Here is a 19986-nt window from a genome sequence, read left to right on the forward strand (position 1 = left end):
ATTTTTATTTTGAATGGAAAGTAAGCTACCTTTATCCCTAAGAAAATGTACTGTATCAATGCATCCTGCCGGTGATGACGTATACGAGCGGAAATTTGACGCCTTACTAAACAACTAGAAAGCAAACTTAGATACGCCCAATGTTCTGCACAGAGAATAATGGTAGGAGTGACGCTTAGGGACAGGAAAAGAGCGACCTGGATCAGAGAGCAGACTCGAATAAAAGACATCATAGCTCAAATTAAGAAAAAGAAATGGACTTGAGCTGGCCATATAGTGAGACGAGCTGACAGCAGGTTGACCATGAGGGCAACAAAATGGATACCGCTGTAGAGACGAGATGGAAAAATTCGGGGGAAAGAATGAACGCGGGCCGCTCAGGACAGAGGCGAGAGGAGGTCAACGGTAGAGGCCTTCGCCCTGCAGTGGACCTAGATATGATGATGATGGTGATGATGATGGAGATGATGATGATTTTTATAGTTGCGCTTCCCCGCAAGTCAGCATCGCCACGATCACGCTGTTTGCCCCGTCGGCACTTCCACAGTCTTTCTACCCCTAAGGGTTAAAACTAGCGTCGTCCGCCACATCACCGGAGCCACGCGGTTACATGATAATAGAGAGTTTTAGCAGTCCGTATGCTCCGGCCGTTCCGTTTGTTACGTTGCTACCGGGTTTACCGGGACCCGACTCCGCATGCGCGCGCACGTACCGGGTTCTTTCCGTGTAGTGAGACGGAAAACGTGTTTTAGCACTACGTAGCGTCGTACCGTTCGTTCCGTGTGACGGCTGATTAGCTGAGTTGTTGCAAAAATCCACACGCTAAAAATACGTAAATAAACAACGCAGTTTCCCCTAAAGCATTGCAAATCTAAAATAAATCGCGCTCGGCCGGACGCATTGTGAGGCAGGGGCTGCGGCGGCGGCGACGGCACCAGAGCGAGCGCAGGTGACGACATGGTCGCGCGCCGTTCACGTGGAGGAATGGCCTTGGCCTTGCCCGATTGAAGCGCTAGACACATGTACGATTGGTACACGCGATTCGTATGCGACTGATCGTTACGACTGTCACCACGACTAGTCGTACGCGTGAATTTGAGACACATGGCCCGATGCAGGTGTGCGATGCCTCGTCGGCGCCGCTCCGCCCACTGTTTTTGCTCCATGGTCAACTACGACGATCGCTGAGCTGAATTTGTAGATTCCGCGCGTTTGTACGCAAGAAATGGATAAAGCAGGCAATCGTGAAGCGTTTTCTGCATCGGAAACAGTCCGCGCACACGCCGGTCGCGCCTGCCAGCTCTGCACACCCAGCGGCTCGAACCGGCGCAGACCACGGTAGCAACCGCTTGTCGCTGCTCTTCCGAATCAATCCGATCGCTAAAACGAAGTTCCACCTGCAAGAAAGTAGGTGTTAGTGTGGTGAAAAATTGTGCTAGGGATTGTTTTAGGGCTTATTTTAAAAGCGGCGATCAGATATCTGCCGCGATGCAAGCCTATGCTATGGTCCCTATTCTAGGGACCATACCTATACTGACCGGCCGTGGATACCGCGGCGCGCGGTGCGCCGAGCGGCCGAGAGATGGCGATACCTGCGCGGAAGCATCGAAACAGGCTACGCAGATGTCTCGGTCACCGATCGCTCAAACGGCAGTTGTAGCTCAAATAAAGTTTCACATGCGAGAAAGGGGATGATAGTGTGGTGAAAAGTTGTGTTACGGATTGTCATTCGCAGTTGCACAGATAGCGGCGATCAAATATTCGCCAGGACGCTAAGCCTAAAGTTCCCAACACCCGAGCCGACCAGAGCAACGCAAGCCGGTTGCGGGCTCCGGATACGGTAACACGGAAGCAGAGCGCCGGGAGAGACGCCGGCCGCGTACGGAACAAATGGCGCATGCGCAGTCGGGTCCCGGTAAACCCGGTAGCAACGTAACGAACGGAACGGCCGGAGCATAGGGACTGCTAAAACTCTCTAATAGGACGACAAGCTTAAACAGTTGTAGCGTTGACTATGTTGCTTGCTACTGCCGCGTTCATTAGTTTTCCGCTGCGGGATCCAGGCTATTCGCCTTACAGATGCCCTGATGACCCCGTCCCCGCCCATTACCACCTAGCTCTCATCAGCCGCACGGTAAAGACACCCGTTTCGGGCTTTCTGTTCGGCCGCTCCCCATCGCCTTTACGCGGCGAGCCCGCTTTTCTACTACAATTCGTTATATCCGCGACCCTCTCAAGAAAAGTAACCTATTCGGGCCTAGAAGGCACTGCTGCATTAGTTGCGAGGCCGGGAAGTCTTCTGATCAGCATGACAAGACGCAATTCACTGGACCCAGCAAACAATTAAGAAAAAAAAACCCCGCCCGCATCTTCCCACGGGGGGAACTCGAGTAATGCGTCGCAGAGTGGTGGGGGTATCGCGTGAATGTTGCGTAATTGGGTATGGTTTGGGAATGCCTAATGGTTATTTCGTCTTTATTATTCTTATTTATTGAACGAAGGAGAAGCGAAGGCAAGGAGTGTAAAGTTAAAGTCTGTCTTTATTGCTTGGTGCCGTCAAGCAAAGCGTCAAGTCAAGTGAAAGCCAAGCAAAGACGCCCTTGACTGAATTCCGAACGCGCGCTCCGCTGCTTATATACACACCGCCCGCGTTCGAGGGAGAGGTGTACGGGGGAGAGACGCGCTTGCGCGCACTTCCGTGCACAAGCGCGCGAACTTTCCACGCACCCACCACGCCGTTATCACGTGTACACGCCCTGTCGCCGTTACTGTTGAGCGCGACGCAGCGCACGGGTAGCTACGACGCATGCGCGCACAGACGCGCTCCCCCCGCACCGCCGCAGCTGTTGTTGAGAGCGACGGAGCGCACGGGGTACACGCGCTCCTCCCGCACCGCCGCACCTGTTGTTGAGAGCGAGGAGGGTACGGGGGAGAGACGCGCACCTGCGCCTCGACGCGACGCGCATGCGCAGTGAGCGTGTGGACGGCGCCGACAACATCGACGAGTGACATCGCGAGCCTAAGAAATGCTCCGCATTCAAAACAGAACCATTGACGTGCGCTGACCAGCCTGAAGCATGCCGGTGTTTCTTCAGTTGACACAACACGATAGAGCAATCGGCAAACAACGAAGAAAAAAACTAGCATGCGCTAGCCCCTATCCCTAAGCACACCGTGCGCGGTCTGCGATGAAAAGCGAGCAAGCAACATGACTACCTCTCCCTTAAAGGACCTAGCTATATTACTACCATTGTCAACGCGTTTACAGAGCGCGTTCGCCACACCAAGTAATGAATTTACGCGAAAAAATAACTGCAGCCCCTCGAAGAGTGCCCACGACGCACGCTTACCCGCCGCTTCCCCAGGCGAAAAAAACGCTCGGGCGGAGCACGGGAACGCCACCTCGTGCGATTGACACGAAGTGCTTCATTCGGAGCACGGCCTCCGCGATCGGCTGCCGGCGGCGCGGAGGCCGTGTTCGGAGCGTGGCCTCCGCGATTTGGCATGCGGCTAAAAGGAGGAAATTATTCCACGTTTTGATTGGCTCCTGAAACCACTGTCAGTTGGGGACAAAAGTTAGGGACGTTTAGGGAATTTGTTGTTGCAGCGAGCAGGCTTGATGTGGCTTCGCGCGTCGCCTCCTAGGGAATTCCCTGTAAGTAGCTGGAGGAGGCGATGGCCAGTGTCTAGCAGCAGACGACGCAAGAAACGGCTGGAACTGCCGCTTCCTTTTGTAATTACTTCAATTTTTACGGGTGTCTTGCTGAACGATTTTTTTAATGCGGAGCGTGCCTGCCTGACCGTGTCCATGGTGTCGCCCCGAGTTTGTCCTGCGCTGGTTTCTTTATTCTTAAAAAACTTCAAAATTTCTTTCCCCTCTGTGTGGCCCTAATATATTACTGCTGGCCCGCGCCAACCAATAATCAGATTTGGAGGACGTCTTCTTCATTATTTCTCCGACACTTAATTACCTCTGCGTTTAAGTTTCTGCTTCTTTCAAGAACGATGAGAAAATCACAGAGAAATTCCGTTCACGGCTGCGAGATTTACTACAACCGCGCGTGTACCCGGGAGAACAGTTATCGCAATAGCAGTTTTACTTGTGCAGTGTACCACATTTAAACTAAAAAGAAACGTAGGATAAGATACTGCCCCTTCTAGTCAGTTTCCAGATGTGGTCATTCCAAAATGCATATTTATTGGCAATAGATGGTAGCGTAGCTTATTTAGTGGATCTAAGTCTAAACAAATTTGTGTTATTGCAGGATGCTTGATTGCTATGACACTAGCCCTTTGTAGTAACCGATGTAAAGCAAGCATTAGATAGCTTCCAACTTACAGGCTTCAAGAGCAGATGTGAAGGCCAGTATTAAAATATGCAAAATCTTGAGAACCTGCTGTTGTAAGAGAACCTGCAGTGTAGCATCTCAATCTTTAATAATGTCTTCTTGTGAAGACCTTTACCATGTTCCTCGGACAAATGTCTTACAACTTTTCAGCTTGAGAGGTACTACTTGAATTGGTTGTGAATGTTGGCTACCTGGCAGTTCATTTAAACTGCAGCATAAATACCAATAAGTGACCAGGGGACGATGACATGCAAGTGCTTGGGTATTGTCCTCCATGTTATTTCCGCGTTCCTGCACAATGTAAAAGGAATGTACCAAATGAAGGAGACAGTTTTTAGTTTTATTTATTCCCACTTTCACGGCCATAGAAGACGACATATCAGAGGTGCTCAGCACAAACATTGTAGGTGCATCCAGATGCTTGTTGAGACCCCTGTCACTGAAAAGTAAAAAAGAAATAGCATTTTGAAAACTGGTCAAGCACTACATATATTTCCTTAGGAGCCTCCCATTCACAATTCAAATGAACAAACAGCTTAAACACAGTACACTATTATTGTGTTGCTTGCGTGTATGTTTTTTAGTATGCGTGTGGACACTGACGTTTCTGCTGTATCTTTTTTCCTTTATTTTTTTCTTGTACGCACGTGGCAGAGTTCTCTCATGTTATTATACTTCGTTTAATCTGCTCAGGTACCACACCCCTCATTAATGTCCGTGAGGCCATAAGGGTATCTTGAATAAATAAACATAGAACACCAAATACATGGTGCTACATCTACAAATTAACGTTCCTGTAGCAGTTAAAAAATTTATAAAATAAATAATAAAATGGCACATTTCCTAATACAAATAAAAACACGGCCAACTCCAGCTTTCTTCAAAATTTTGTATACCAGTCTCTTTGAACCAGGCAAAAAAACTGTAAACATCTTGAAAACAATTTTATTTGCACGTAAATTGCAGACAGCTTAACTTAGGTGTCGCAGAAGCTGTTGTACAACAATGACTTACTTGCTCGTCTCTGTTTTTCTGATTTTGCCCTTCTACGAACAAGTCACATCCTACAGTCGCAATGAGGTTGGTCGACCTGTTAACAGTTACAAAATAGAAAGCTATTGTATTGTGCCTATTTCTAACATTATTTTAAATTTCTTACTCTCACTCCTGTGACACCTAAGGCTGATTAAGCTGGAGAGCACCCCTATGTTGGCAGCAAATTCTATAGTGTTATGAAGTGGGAAAGATTTGGCAAAACAAAGCCTTTTTGTGATATAAGGATGATGCTCTACCAGGTGAGTGCAAGGGTGGAGATTGCTTCTCCTTTGCACGATAATGCATTAATCACGACTAAGTTCAGTTAGGTGTCCTCGACATTTCAGAGAAGTGCCGAGCAAAAACTGTTTTGAAGAACAACTCAGAAATACTAATGGCCAGAAATGGGCGGCTGGGCGGCCAGAATGTTACGGTCTCTCTTAACTCCAAACTAAAAACAAGTCAGCTTAAAACAAGTAAAAAATACGTTAAAGGAGTAGCACCACTATTAAACGTTCATTGCATGACTAGGCTCTACTTAAAAGGAGTACTTGAAATATCAAAGCTGAGATAACTATGCAAAAAGTTTCCTTTGTAGCTGCATATTTTAGTAGCAACCATTCAGTATAACATATTTTAAATCAATTTTAATATTTGCATGCACAAGAAAGCTCCGAATGAATACCCTTTCGACACTGGCATAAGCAAGATACGTGGAGTGCCTCGCCATGCAGTTCACCCCAAACTGTCGACATTAGGGCTCCAGTGACTTAGCCAACATACTGGCTGCTGATGGTGCACGCTGCACTGCCTTGTGAATCATGTCACAGTTTTGGGACTGATATCGTGCTGCCCAGACGCGTGCGGCCATGGCCAGCTTGGGCCACTCTAGGGCACGCATCTAGTCTGACCATGATGCAATGAGAACAGCTACATCAAGAGTGCCATTCTCTCATGGCGGCCGCCTTGGTGTTCGTTCTGTCCAAGCCAAAACTGACACGAATAAACAAGGCTCAAAATAATTATATATCCTGAGGTTGACTATCTAATGTTCCTTTCTATGATTCCTGGGCTGGTAGGCACCCATAGAAATGGGGAAAATGTAACACGAAAATTTTATACCAGTACTTTTTTAGAATATTTACAAGACAAATGAACTGCAAGCTAATGACCCTTTCTTCCAGTTGTTGCCCCCATCTGTCCACCATTCCTCAGCTGAGCATGAAAGACTGGTACAATAAAGTGTCAAGTTTAGATTTGACAAGTTTTCAAGCTCAGTGATTCACATTGAACTTTTTGTGAACTTTCTTTACAAGGATTTAACCTATAACCACTCCTCCCTGGCTTGGCTCATGTACAATGCTTAAGCTTCACGCACATACTGTACTTGGTACAGTTTCATTTACTAAAGTGAAGCCTCCAGCCTCTCGCTGATGTGTCTGTAGTCCACCAAAAATGCACTGCGGAAAGCCAACTTTTTCTAATGATGACGATCGTGGGTGAAGTGAAAAAACATTAAAACGCTTCCCGTGATCTGAATCGAACCTGGGTCCCTCATGTTATGAAGCTGACATCTATCCCATTGCGTCATTCCAGCACAGTCGAAGCAATCTGGATTTGCACAGAAGTGAAAAATTACACAGGAAATGTACACCTCCATGTAACGACAATGGTTGTACACTACGGAAGGTCATGGATTGCCTGCATCAGTAAAGCTCTAGAGAGCACAACTGCAGCGCATCAGACCGTCCCAATAAGAAACAGGTGTTCAGTACTGGGCTGGTTAATTTGGTGTTGGACTTGGTTTCGGAAAGCTTCACATCCCCCATTTTTGTCGTTTCAATAGATGGGCAGTTGATTTTTTGTTAAGTCTTCCCGTCAGTAACTATGACACAGCTACATATTTGGTTGTGATACTACCAGGGTGGTCTGCGAGCAGACACAGTCTGTCTGCAGCTAATTTCGAGTGTACCACAAAACGACCCACTTGTGGAGGCATTCACCTGCTTTCCATGGGTACCCAGAAAGGATGTAGACCAAGCCTTGCTCTCCAGGCCCTGCACCAACATCGTAGGGGCCAAGTCCAAGCACTTCTTTTTTTCCACTGGAAGCCCTCCTATGCAGATGCTGCAGGAACAGGATTAAATGCTGTGTCAGCACAACTGAAAGTTGGGTAGGCTAATAATACATCTTTGAAAAACAAAGTGCGTAAAAGATGGCGACGTGGAATAAGACCACACAGGACAACCGACTACAAGAAAAAGAACACACATACAGCACATTGTCCTGTGTTGTTTTCTGCAAAAGCAGAAGTTGGCAATCTCTGCTGCATTGTTAATAACAAGGATTATTCAAGTAAAGGGAGGAACGAGTGCAGTGTTAACCTTGCGCAGCCTTTAGTTCATTGTACGATTGGCATGGTTTACAGAATTCCGTTGTCATGTAAGTCCGTGTATGTGGGCCAGACAGGACACCGTCTAAGCGTCCATCTCGGAGAGCACTTGTTTACGGTAACGAAATCAACGGGTGCAAATCTTCCTGCACATGATAAAAAGTGTGGGTGCCACTCTTTGTTTGACGAGGCTGTGGTGTGTCCCTCCTGCCTGTACGCGTTATTTGTGTGCTTTCAAATTTTCAGTGGCTTTATGCCCTGCCACATCCTATTTGTCCCATATGCAGCTTCTTCCATTCACCTTCAATGTACACTTTACTGACAGTTGCTCCTGGTGCCTCCTCATAAAGGGCCCAAAATGCCGCTTAACCTTCACAGCCCCTTGGACGATCTGATTCTGCCGCTGTCATTTGGTCTATCCTTTCTCTCTCCCTCTTCCGTCTTTTTTGGCTCACGATTTCACGCTTTTGTTTTTCCCTTTGGCCGCGATATCCTTACGTTCTCTGTACAGAAGCGACGTTTTCCATTCATCTCCCGCAACGCAACTTAACTGCCCGAAGAGCTAGAACTCTGATGCGTGCACACGACATACTCGCGAGATTAACGCTATCAAACACATGCATACTTACGTTCGAGGCACTGCACCTCACAGATCCAGGACAGCGCTTCGGGGAGTACACGCCACCGGTTCGTTCAAACTTGAGCAATGTTATGGGCTCCTACACAAAAGGAACAACAGTGAAACGCCTGAAACTGCGGCCGGAGTGTGTGGGGACATAGCATCGTAATTTGAATTTAGCGTGTGCTGCATACTTGAAGAAACAAGGACTGGGAAAAGACAAACCACAGGCATGTTGGCGACACGAAGCAGGTGTTGGTTTTTGCTCTGGTTTGTCTTTTTCCATTGTCTCTTCCTCGTCCAAGTACGCAGCGCACGCTAAATTTGAATTCAAGATTAAACATCAATTGTCACAATACTATCGGGAACGAGAATGACAGCTAGGAGGCCGAGGCGGCCATGCAAACAAGAATACACAGTACAGTAGTATAAACACAAAAACTACAACAAACATAAAATAACGACGTTACTGACCTTGCTGGGAAAATTAGCGCATAGATGCCCTCTTTTCCGCTCTTCCGCGTCTGTGACAGCAAACGCCAGAGAACGCCATGGCTGATCTACGCTGAGCTCAGGCTGCAAGTCTCTTGAAATGTGGTAGTAGTATGTAGGTAAGAAAGACACCTGATCGGATAGGATGCGCGACGGGTGGCGCCTGCTGGCGGCCGCGAAATGCGGCTTCGGTTGGCAGAACGCGCCTGCGCCGCCGGCCCGGCCTGGCCGCGCGGTGCCCGAAAAGAACGATGTGCCGATGGTTCGGGCCGTCGCTGGCCGCCTACATTACAGGTGGGGGTCTAGCTATCCTAGCTGCGGACGTCGCACCTCCATGTAGCTTTCTGCACAAACAACCTCCGCAACACTTTCGTATATGACGAGTGACGCTTTCGGATAATCAGTCCGTGACAGCATTAACGAGTCATTCTGAAGATTGGTGCGTTTGCGACGCGTTCCAAGAATGTTTTGTTATGATGCTTTATGTTAGGACACATACCAAGGAAAGCTCATTCATTGTTGTTTTCGAGGTCCGCTTAATTAAGCTGAGCGCGGTGCCTCAGGCAGCGTATACGCTCCCTGTTCTTGGTATCTCTGCGTCGCCCGGATACAGTGGCTTACGAACGATTTCATGTCGAGGGGGGAAAGGAAAGGTAAAGCATGAAAATTAAAAAGAAGGCAAAGCATGAAAAGATTAAAAAGTAAAATTAGCAGCAACAAAACAAAAATATAAAGAGCAAAAACCAAACATTATTCAAATAAAATTATCGCGATGATGTCGTGCTCTACGTAGGGGACCGATTGCTTTGTTACATTTTTCCCCAGTAAAATCGCGAAACGGCTCATCGCCATTGTGAGAGCAGTGATGCCAACCCTAGGGATTTATCCCTAGATCTAGGGGTTTTTTGTCTCTTTTAAAGATTTGGCGTCTTTTTGTGAAATCTAGGGATTTTTTAGAGTCTGTTGAAATGAAACGCTATGCAGCTTAGTGAATGGTGTTGCTAAATAACCACGCGTTTTCAACAATAAGTGACTGCAAAGAATGTAATTTTTTGCTAATTTCTATTTTTCATTTCTAACTTTCCTTCGCTATTTCTATTTTTCTAATTTAAAACAGCATTGGTGTTGTGCAAGCCGAGAGAGGGCGACTGTGGTTCTGTAACGCGAGGTTCTCGCAGTAACAACCTCTGAGGTGTGCTGTCGAAGAAACTTGTCCGAACTTGTCGTCGCGAGTGACAACTTGTCTTCGCAAGTGAAGTGCAACTGTGGAAAATCTGAGGTGTGCTGTACACTCGAAGGAACTTTTCCGAACTTGTCTTCACGAGTGACTACTTGGCTTCGCGAGTGAAAGTGCAATTGTGACTTACAGTGCACGGAAAAACGCGCGAAATTCACCTCCGCCGTGCACCTTCACTGTCTGCTCGAAGAAGCGAATTCACATCACTCCACAGAAAATGTAGAAAAAAAGAGCTGCAGTTGCTGCTAGTAAGCTGTATCTTAACTCTAATAAGATTCAGAGCAAACGAAGCGAAGAGCAAGCTGCGTTTAGACTAATAAAGGTGAATGCCAACTTGCGAAAATAAAAAAAAATGCAATCTGGGGATTTTGTCTGCTATCTAGGGATTTTTGAGGAGTTATTCTAGGGATAAAGTGTTGCCTCAGGTTGGCATCACTGTGTGAGAGTAACATAGCAGCCACATATTGTTAGTGCGTATAGCTTGCGACAGTGGCACTGAAATAATTACCCGTACTCGTTATTTCATGATAGTTAAAGTTAGTGTCCTTGTACACCCGCTGAATTCGCCGGCGTCGGGAGGCCGCAACAAAAGAATACATTCACTGAGTCCGTTCGCTTAGGGCCAACAGATATCGAGTTTTTTCGAGACGCGTCAGCGGCCCATCTCACGCCGAAGGCATGATGCTACATGCATGTGAGCACGGCAAGCATGTCAGTTTTGCCGCGTCCTCAAGGCATAATACTATTGATCAAGGTAAAACTTTATTGCATTTACAAGCAATGAAATACGTTCATCTTGAACAGATCTCCCCATACAACCAAACTTGTCGTGGTCGATTTGGCGGCAGGCGGCTATCGCGGATACTTCTTCGAAACATTTATTTCGCGTAGCTATTGCAGGTCAGGCATTCATTGTATTTTTAATACAGTACTCTATCTCATCAAAACATGACAATATTTCCCAGCAAGAAAGTTTCCATCTGACCCCAACCCCCGGTACTATTTCTGCTGGTACTACATGATAGCAGATGGTTAATAAACAGCATCATTTCATGGCAGTAATCAGCGCGGACTGCTAATGTAGACGATATGACTGCCCTTTGAAGAACAGCAGAAGTTCGAGAATGAGAAACGTTGCTATGAGTAAGAGCGGACGATGTCGCTGCTTGGGCTGCTAGCCTCTTCGGCGCATTGCGCGCATCCACAATACCTGCCGAATTTACCTGTTTGGGGACGCGGCAAAGCCTGATGCCGCTGATTTTGCTCGCACGATTTGCTTAGCCGAGAGCACAGCAACCCACCGACATCAGAAAACCGAACACATAAACACAAACTCCACTTTTTGCGCGCGTCTAATGCAGCCTCACTGCATACGCGCCGCGCGCGGGTCCGAATGTTTTGCCAACCACCCTCCCGGCCACACCCAGCACGTGCGCTCGCCGTGACGTCACGGCCGCCGCGTGACGTACCCCGGGAGAGGTCCATTGATAGCAATCAACACAAACTGACACGCTGGGTACTGACAGCGCAAATCGTTCACTCGGGATGGACCCTGGGAAATGCTGCGCCTACTTCGGCGTTGTCCCTAGGCGCTCAAAAACAAGCCCAGTGACTTCACGTTTTGATCACGTGACCCAAGGATTTCTTTCCTCCTTTTAGCCGCTCCGCGCGATTTGCCGCGCCGTTTAGGCATGCGGCTAAAAGGAGGAAATTATTCCACGTTTTGATTGGCTCCTGAAACCACTGTCAGTTGGGGACAAAAGTTAGGGACATTTAGGGAATTTGTTGTTGCAGTGAGCAGGCTTGATGTGGCTTCGCGCGTCGCCTCCTAGGGAATTCCCTGTAAGTAGCTGAGAGGAGGCGATGGCCAGTGTCTAGCAGCAGACGACGCAAGAAACGGCTGGAACTGACGCTTCCTTTTGTAATTACTTCAATTTTTGCGGGTGTCTTGCTGAACGATTTTTTTAATGCGGAGCGTGCCTGCCTGACCGTGTCCATGGTGTCGCCCCGAGTTTGTCCTGCGCTGGTTCCTTTATTCTTAAAAAAACTTCAAAATTTCTTTCTCCTCTGTGTGGCCCTAATATATTACTGCTGGCCCGCGCCAACCAATAATCAGATTTGGAGGACGTCTTCTTCATTATTTCTCCGACACTTAATTACCTCTGCGTTTAAGTTTCTGCTTCTTTCAAGAACGATGAGAAAATCAAAGAGAAATTCCGTTCACGGCTGCGAGATTTACTACAACCGCGCGTGCACCCGGGAGAACAGTTATCGCAATAGCAGTTTTACTTGTGCAGTGTGCCACATTTAAACTAAAAAGAAGCGTAGGATAAGATACTGCCTTCTCTAGTCAGTTTCCAGATGTGGTCATTCCAAAATGCATATTTATTGGCAATAGATGGTAGCGTAGCTTATTTAGTGGATCTAAGTCTAAACAAATTTGTGTTATTGATGGATGCTTGATTGCTGACACTAGCCCTTTGTAGTAACCGATGTAAAGCAAGCATTAGATTGCTTCCAACTTACAGGCTTCAAGAGCAGATGTGAAGGCCAGTATTAAAATATGCAAAATCTTGAGAACCTGCTGTTGTAAGAGAACCTGCAGTGTAGCATCTCAATCTTAATGTCTTCTTGTGAAGACCTTTAACATGTTCCTCGGACAAATGTCTTATAACTTTTCAGCTTGAGAGGTAGTAGTAGTAGTATGTATTGTTGAATAAGGCGGACTTAGCCTTGCATAGCTGCCGGCAATTGCTCCGCCTAATCGTCCCCAATACCATATCAAATCTCTCAAAGTCATAACACCTCACTTAGTCCTAAAATAACAGACACGCAATGTCACCACACCTCACTTAGTCCTGTGGACTGCAAGAATCCGAGTAGGAGATGAGACACATCTCTTCGCACAATCCAGTGGTCCCTAGAAAAAATAATGTCCTCCGATGTAGCATGGGCACTCCTACTACTTGAATTGGTTGTGAATGTTGGCTACCTGGCAGTTCGTTTAAACTGCAGCATAAATACCAATAAGTGACCAGGGGACGATCACGTGCAAGTGCTTGGGTATTGTCCTCCATGTTATTTCCACGTTCCTGAACAATGTAAAAGGAATATACCAAATGAAGGAGACAGTTTTTAGTTTTATTTATTCCCAGTTTCACGGCCATAGAAGACGACATATCAGAGGTGCTCAGCACAAACATTGTAGGTGCATCCAGATGCTTGTTGAGACCCCTGTCACTGAAAAGTAAAAAAGAAATAGCATTTTGAAAACTGGTCAAGCACTACATATATTTCCTTAGGAGCCTCCCATTCACAATTCAAATGAACAAACAGCTTAAACACAGTACACTATTATTGTGTTGCTTGCGTGTATGTTTTTTAGTATGCGTGTGGACACTGACGTTTCTGCTGTATCTTTTTCCTTTATTTTTTTTCTTGTACGCACGTGGCAGAATTCTCTTATGTTATTATTCTTCGTTTAATCTGCTCAGGTACCACACCCCTCATTAATGTCAGTGGGGCCATAAGGGTATCTTGAATAAATAAACATAGAACACCAAATACATGGTGCTACATCTAGAAATTAACGTTCCTGTAGCAGTTAAAAATTTATAAAATAAATAATAAAATGGAACATTTCCACACATTTCCTAATACAAATAAAAACACGGCCAACTCCAGCTTTCTTCAAAATTTTGTACTATACCAGTCTCTTTGAACCAGGCAAAAAAACTGTAAGCATCTTGAAAACAATTTTATTTGCACGTAAATTGCAGACAGCTTAAAGGAGCCATGAAGAGAAAACACAAGTTTGGTTCATTCAAAAGATTGTCTCGTTAGAATCATACTGACACCACTTTTAACGTAAACTTCGCTCAAATAAGCTACATAATTACGAAAAACGGGAATGGTCATGCGACCCACCAGCTCATTCCCCGCAACAGAACCTATGATGTCACATGAGCTAAGCTCTGCGATTGGCGGAGGCTGGCAGAAGCAGACACAAATTAGGTAGAGCTGTAATTACAAACTAGACGAACGAGCGATTTGCGCTTAAATTTAGGGCACATTCTTTACAAAGCAATAAGAATGATGGGACAAACAGTGGAAATTATGAAAGCACATGTAAACATAGAAGTACTGATGCATTCTGCTGTTCGTACTGCGCACAGCATGCTTGGTTTAGCAGCACAGCACTACGGGGCTTGGGGCTGTCTCAGACGACACTGGCCGATTGACGCAAGCAACCTTGTTTTACGTGACCCCATTTGTCGAGCGAGCACTGTTTCAGGGAACGAATATTTTCTCCCAGAACAAAAACAAGCCAGGTTTAAATGCGGGCAAACACAAACCAAACGCTTGCCACGGTATGGTGGCGCCATCTAGGTTACGGAACGTAAAAAAACGCGGGAACAAACCAACACCGCTGTACAGGGTGGAGACAACCTTTGAACGGTCCCGTCCCGCCGCAATTGGGCCAACGGGCTCAACGCGTTATTCTTTTCGTTTCCCACGAGACCTAGCAACGCGAAACAGACAATATGATTCAAACTTCGTCAGTAAACCGCGTTGCGGCGATAATTTTAGCGCGGTTTTGACACAATGACTTGCTTCGGCGGCGAGCGAGCAACCGAAAATGGCGGCGCCAGCGTATACGTGTCTCTACCCTGTACGGCGGATGCGTGAATCAAGGTACTCTAGACTGCAGAGCGGTCGGTTCCTGTGATGTCTCTTGGGACCACGAAAATGCACGATTGAGCGGGAAAATCAAAATTTTAACCTAAATTGTTTAATTTCTCAGTGAATAAAACACCGTTTGTATCCGGACAAGCGCTGGGGGCACTATAAAACACGAAATCTTTCGAATAAAACCAACTTGCATTTTCTCTTCATGGCTCCTTTAACTTAGGTGTCGCAGAAGCTGTTGTACAACAATGACTTACTTGCTCGTCTCTGTTTTTCTGATTTTGCCCTTCTACGAACAAGTCACATCCTACAGTCGCAATGAGGTTGGACGACCTGTTAACAGTTACAAAATAGAAAGCTATTGTATTGTGCTTATTTCTAACATTATTTTAAAGTTCTTACTCTCACTCCTGTGACACCTAAGGCTGATTCAGCTGGAGAGCACCCCTATGTTGGCAGCAAATTCTATATAGTGGTATGAAGTGGCAAAGATTTGGCAAAACAAAGCTTTTTTTGTGATGTAAGGATGATGCTCTACCAGGTGAGCGCAAGGTTGGAGATTGCTACACCTTTGCACGATAATGCATTAATCACGACTAAGTTCAGTTAGGTGTCCTCGACATTTCAGAGAAGTGCCGAGCAAAAACTGTTTTGAAGAACAACTCAGAAATACTAATGGCCAGAAATGGGCGGCTGGGCGGCCAGAATGTTACGGTCTCTCTTAACTCCAAACTAAAAACAAGTCAGCTTAAAACAAGTAAAAAATACCTTAAAGGAGTAGCACCACTATTAAACGTTCATAGCATGATTAGGCTCTACTTAAAAGGAGTACTTGAAATATCAAAGCGGAGATAACTATGCAAAACGTTTCCTTTGTAGCTGCATATTTTAGTAGCAACCATTCAGTATAACATATTTTAAATCAATTTTAATATTTGCATGCACAAGAAAGCTCCGAATGAATACCCTTTCGACACTGGCATAAGCAAGATACGTGGAGTGCCTCGCCATGCAGTTCGCCCCAAACTGCCGACATTAGGGCTCCAGTGACTTAGCCAACACACTGGCTGCTGATGGTGCACGCTGCACTGCCTTGTGAATCATGTCACAGTTTTGGGACTGATATCGTGTGGCCCAGACGTGTGCGGCCATGGCCAGCTTGGGCCACTCTAGGGCACGCATCTAGTCTGACCATGATGCAATGAGAACAGCGACATCAAGAGTGCCATTCTCTCATGGCGGCCGCCTTGGTGTTCGTTCTGTCCAAGCCAAAACTGACACGAATAAACAAGGCTCAAAATAATTATATATACTGAGGTTGACTATCTAATGTTCCAATCCATGATTCCTGGGCTGGTAGGCACCCATAGAAATGGGAAAAATGTAACACGAGAATTTCATACCAGTACTTTTTTAGAATATTTACATAGACAAATGAACTGCAAGCTAATAACCCTTTCTGCCAGTTGTTGCCCCCATCTGTCCACCATTCCTCAGCTGAGCATGAAAGACTGGTACAATAAAGTGTCAAGTTGAGATCTGACAAGTTTGCAAGCTCAGTGATTCACATTGAACTTTTTGTGAACTTTCTTTACAAGGATTTAACCTATAACCACTCCTCCCTGGCTTGGCTCATGTACAATGCTTAAGCTTCACGCACATACTGTACTTGGTACAGTTTCATTTACTAAAGTGAAGCCTCCAGCCTCTCGCTGATGTGTCTGTAGTCCACCCAAAATGCACTGCAGAAAGCCAACTTTTTCTAATGATGACGATCGTGGGTGAAGTGAACGCTTCTCGTGATCTGAATTGAACCTGGGTCCCTCATGTTATTAAGCTGACATCTATCCCATTGCGTCATTCCAGCACAGTCGAAGCAATCTGGATTTGCATAGAAGTGGAAAATTACACAGGAAATGTACACCTCCATCTAACGACAATGGTTGTACACTACAGAAGGTCATGGATTGCCTGCATCAGTAAAGCTCTAGAGAGCACAACTGCAGCGCATCAGACCGTCCCAATAAGAAACAGGTGTTCAGTACTGGGCTGGTTAATTTGGTGTTGGACTTGGTTTCGGAAAGCTTCACATCCCCCATTTTTGTCGTTTCAACAGATGGGCAGTTGATTTTTTGTTAAGTCTTCCCGTCAGTAACTAGGACACAGCTACATATTTGGTTGTCATACTACCAGGGTGGTCTGCGAGCAGACACAGTCTGTCTGCGGCTAATTTCGAGTGTACCACAAAACGACCCACTTGTGGAGGCATTCACCTGCTTTCCATGGGTACCCAGAAAGGATGTAGACCAAGCCTTGCTCTCCAGGCCCTGCACCAACATCGTAGGGGCCAAGTCCAAGCACTTCTTTTTTTCCACTGGAAGCCCTCCTATGCAGATGCTGCAGGAACAGGATTAAATGCTGTATCAGCACAACTGAAAGTTGGGTAGGCTAATAATACATCTTTGAAAAACAAAATGCGTAAAAGATGGCGACGTGGAATAAGACCACACAGGACAACCGACTACAAGAAAAAGAACACACATACAGCACATTGTTTTGTGTTTTCTGCAAAAGCAGAACTGGGCAATCTCTGCCGCATTGTTAATAACAAGGATTATTGAAGTAAAGGGAGGAACGAGTGCAGTGTTAACCTTGCGCAGCCTTTAGTTCATTGTACGATTGGCATGGTTTACAGAATTCCGTTGTCATGTAAGTCCGTGTATGTGGGCCAGACAGGACGCCGTCTAAGCGTCCATCTCGGAGAGCACTTGTTTACGGTAACGAAATCAACGGGTGCAAATCTTCCTGCACATGATAAAAAGTGTGGGTGCCACCCTTTGTTTGACGAGGCTGTGGTGTGTCCCTCCTGCCTGTACGCGTTATTTGTGTGCTTTCAAATTTTCAGTGGCTTTATGCCCTGCCACATCCTATTTGTCCCATATGCAGCTTCTTCCATTCACCTTCAATGTACACTTTACTGACAGTTGCTCCTGGTGCCTCCTCATAAAGGGCCCAAAATGCCGCTTAACCTTCACAGCCCCTCGGACGATCTGATTCTGCCGCTGTCATTTGGTCTATCCTTTCTCTCTCCCTCTTCCGTCTTTTTTGGCTCACGATTTCACGCTTTTGTTTTTCCCTTTGGCCGCGATATCCTTACGTTCTCTGTACAGAAGCGACGTTTTCCATTCATCTCCCGCAACGCAACTTAACTGCCCGAAGAGCTAGAACGTTGATGCGTGCACACGGCATACTCGCGAGATTAACGCTATCAAACACATGCATACTTACGATCGAGGCACTGCACTTCAAACATCCAGGACAGCGCTTCGGGGAGTGCACGCCACCGGTTCGATCAAACTTGAGCAATGTTATGGGCTCCTACACAAAAGGAAAAATGAAACGCTTGAAACTGCGGCCGGAGTGTGAAAGGACATAGCATCGTAATTTGAATTGAGCGTGTGCTGCATACTTGGGCGAGAAACAGGGAGTGGGAAAAGAATCCACACGTACTACGTTGGATACACGAAGCAGGTGTTGGTTTGCGCGCCAACGTCTGGTTTGTCGTTTTCCACTGTGTCTGTTCCTCGCCCAAGTATGCAGCGCACGCTAAATTTGATTCAAGATTATACAAAAATCGTTAACATCACAATACAGCTAGGAGGCCGAGCTAGGCGGCCACGTAAGCAAGAATTCACGCAGCTTTAGGGTATACAGTACAGTGGTATAAACACAAAAACTACAACAAACATAAAATAGCGATGTTACTGACCTTGCTGGGAAAATGAGCGCATCGATGCCCTCTTTTCCGCTCTTCCATGTCTGTGACTGCAAACGCCGGAGACCGGCATGGCTGATCTACGCTGAGCTCAGGTACAGGAGGCGATGGCTCAGGCTGCAAGTCTCTCTTGAAATGTCGTAGTAGGTATGTCGGATACGGAGATCGCACCAATACTAGCATTCACAGTATATTCATGCATCTGCAGCTTCACTTGGCAGCAATCAACACAAACACACGCTGGGTACTCAAATCGTTCACTCGGGGGACCCAGGGAAATGCTGCGCCTACTTCGGCGTTGTCCCTAGGCGCTCAACATGGAGGAAAGAATACTCAGGAGAGGCCCCTAGCACCCCAATGCATTGCGAAAAGTGTGGAGGAAGTCACGTGAATTTTCTTAAGCCCATGGACAATGTTGCTTACTTGTTTACAACTGCGGTGGCCAAATTTGGGCAAATAGAACGGACAAATTTTTAAGGCGCTTGGTATGTGGCTGCCTCGCTACGCTTGCAAACCAACGCAGTCGCTACGACAAACGTTTTCAAATTAAGCCAGTTTGAAAACTCTGCCATCGGAGGCGTCTGCGTTCGCCATCCCGCGAGCCTGTTGCTATGACGACGACAAACGCTACTTTGCCAGGCTTAAGAGCTGAAAAATCGTCCTTCTATCTCAAAAACGAAGGCCATTTTTCGATTGAAACTTTATGTGAGGGTTAGAATGGGCAAATTGAAAGCGAAATCAACAGCTTAGAAGATGACATCGCACCGAGGAATTAGCGACGAAGCTGTTTTCGCTTCGAAGCGGGAGGGCAGGGAGACGCCATGTTAGCCAAATCAAACCGGAGACAGCAAAGGATGATGGGATAGAGTGCTGGGCTCCGTGGGCTCAAGTCATGGCGGGACTCGGCTTCACAAATGTGACGTCAAGGCCTCTCCTAACCTTTTCTTTCCTCCATGGCGCTCAAAAACAAGCCCAGTGACGTCACGTTTTGATCACGTGACCCAAGGATTTCTTTCCTCCTTTTAGCCGCTCCGGCCGTTTAGTGCCTCCGGCCGTCCCATTCGGCCGGAGAGAGCGTAATTTCGAAGGGGCCGTTTCGGCGCTTTCCGCCGCACCGCGGCGCGCGGAGACGATGGCTGAAAGCAACAGCCGTGCGTGCTGCGCCGGTCCGGGAAATGGCTTTTGACAGCTTTTGCGCTCCGTATGGCAAAAATAAGCAGCCATAGCTGCTTTTAGGAATGGAAAGTAATATTACAGCACTTGGTGATGCCTTTATGTCAGCTACGGTGGCGACAAGATGGGTTTATTTCACGTGCGCTGTCCCGCACTACGCTCCACGGAACCGACTATGCATGGAGGAAAAAAAAGCTTAGGAGAGGCCCCCAGCTATCCCCGCGC

At 46.6% G+C, this 19986-nt stretch overlaps 1 protein-coding gene and 1 long non-coding RNA gene across 2 annotated transcripts; both read right to left on the bottom strand.

Annotated features, from left to right (window-relative positions):
• Window positions 1-4681: 4681 nt before the first annotated feature.
• Window positions 4682-8570, bottom strand: LOC144161448 (uncharacterized). The gene is made up of 3 exons (XR_013320470.1): window positions 8406-8570; window positions 7388-7511; window positions 4682-4788 (listed from the first exon to the last, which is right to left on the bottom strand). It is a non-coding gene; the product is annotated as an uncharacterized LOC144161448 (long non-coding RNA).
• Window positions 8571-13244: 4674 nt separating this feature from the next.
• Window positions 13245-18769, bottom strand: LOC144161449 (uncharacterized). The gene is made up of 4 exons (XM_077692107.1): window positions 18583-18769; window positions 18102-18191; window positions 17087-17210; window positions 13245-13364 (listed from the first exon to the last, which is right to left on the bottom strand). The coding sequence occupies exons 1-4, from the start codon at window positions 18628-18630 to the stop codon at window positions 13315-13317; spliced, it is 312 nt and encodes a 103-aa protein (XP_077548233.1). The 5' UTR covers window positions 18631-18769; the 3' UTR covers window positions 13245-13314.
• Between the last annotated feature and the right edge of the window lie 1217 nt (window positions 18770-19986).

The sequence above is a fragment of the Haemaphysalis longicornis genome, unplaced genomic scaffold, assembly GCF_048455015.1.
Source record: "Haemaphysalis longicornis isolate Haplotype H1 unplaced genomic scaffold, Haemaphysalis longicornis Haplotype H1 scaffold_1118, whole genome shotgun sequence".
NCBI classification, from domain to species: Eukaryota; Metazoa; Arthropoda; class Arachnida; order Ixodida; family Ixodidae; genus Haemaphysalis; species Haemaphysalis longicornis.

Bases quoted from the DNA above. Each gene is read 5' to 3' on its own strand.
- LOC144161449 (XM_077692107.1), bottom strand. From the start codon at position 18,630: ATGGAAGAGCGGAAAAGAGGGCATCGATGCGCTCATTTTCCCAGCAAG. The intron at 17,211-18,101 runs GTAAGTATGCAT...CTGTTCCTGCAG, and splicing joins TGAAGTGCAGTGCCTCGATC to CATCTGCATAGGAGGGCTTC. The intron at 13,365-17,086 runs GTGAATGCCTCC...TTTACTTTTCAG, and splicing joins TGGGTACCCATGGAAAGCAG to TGACAGGGGTCTCAACAAGC.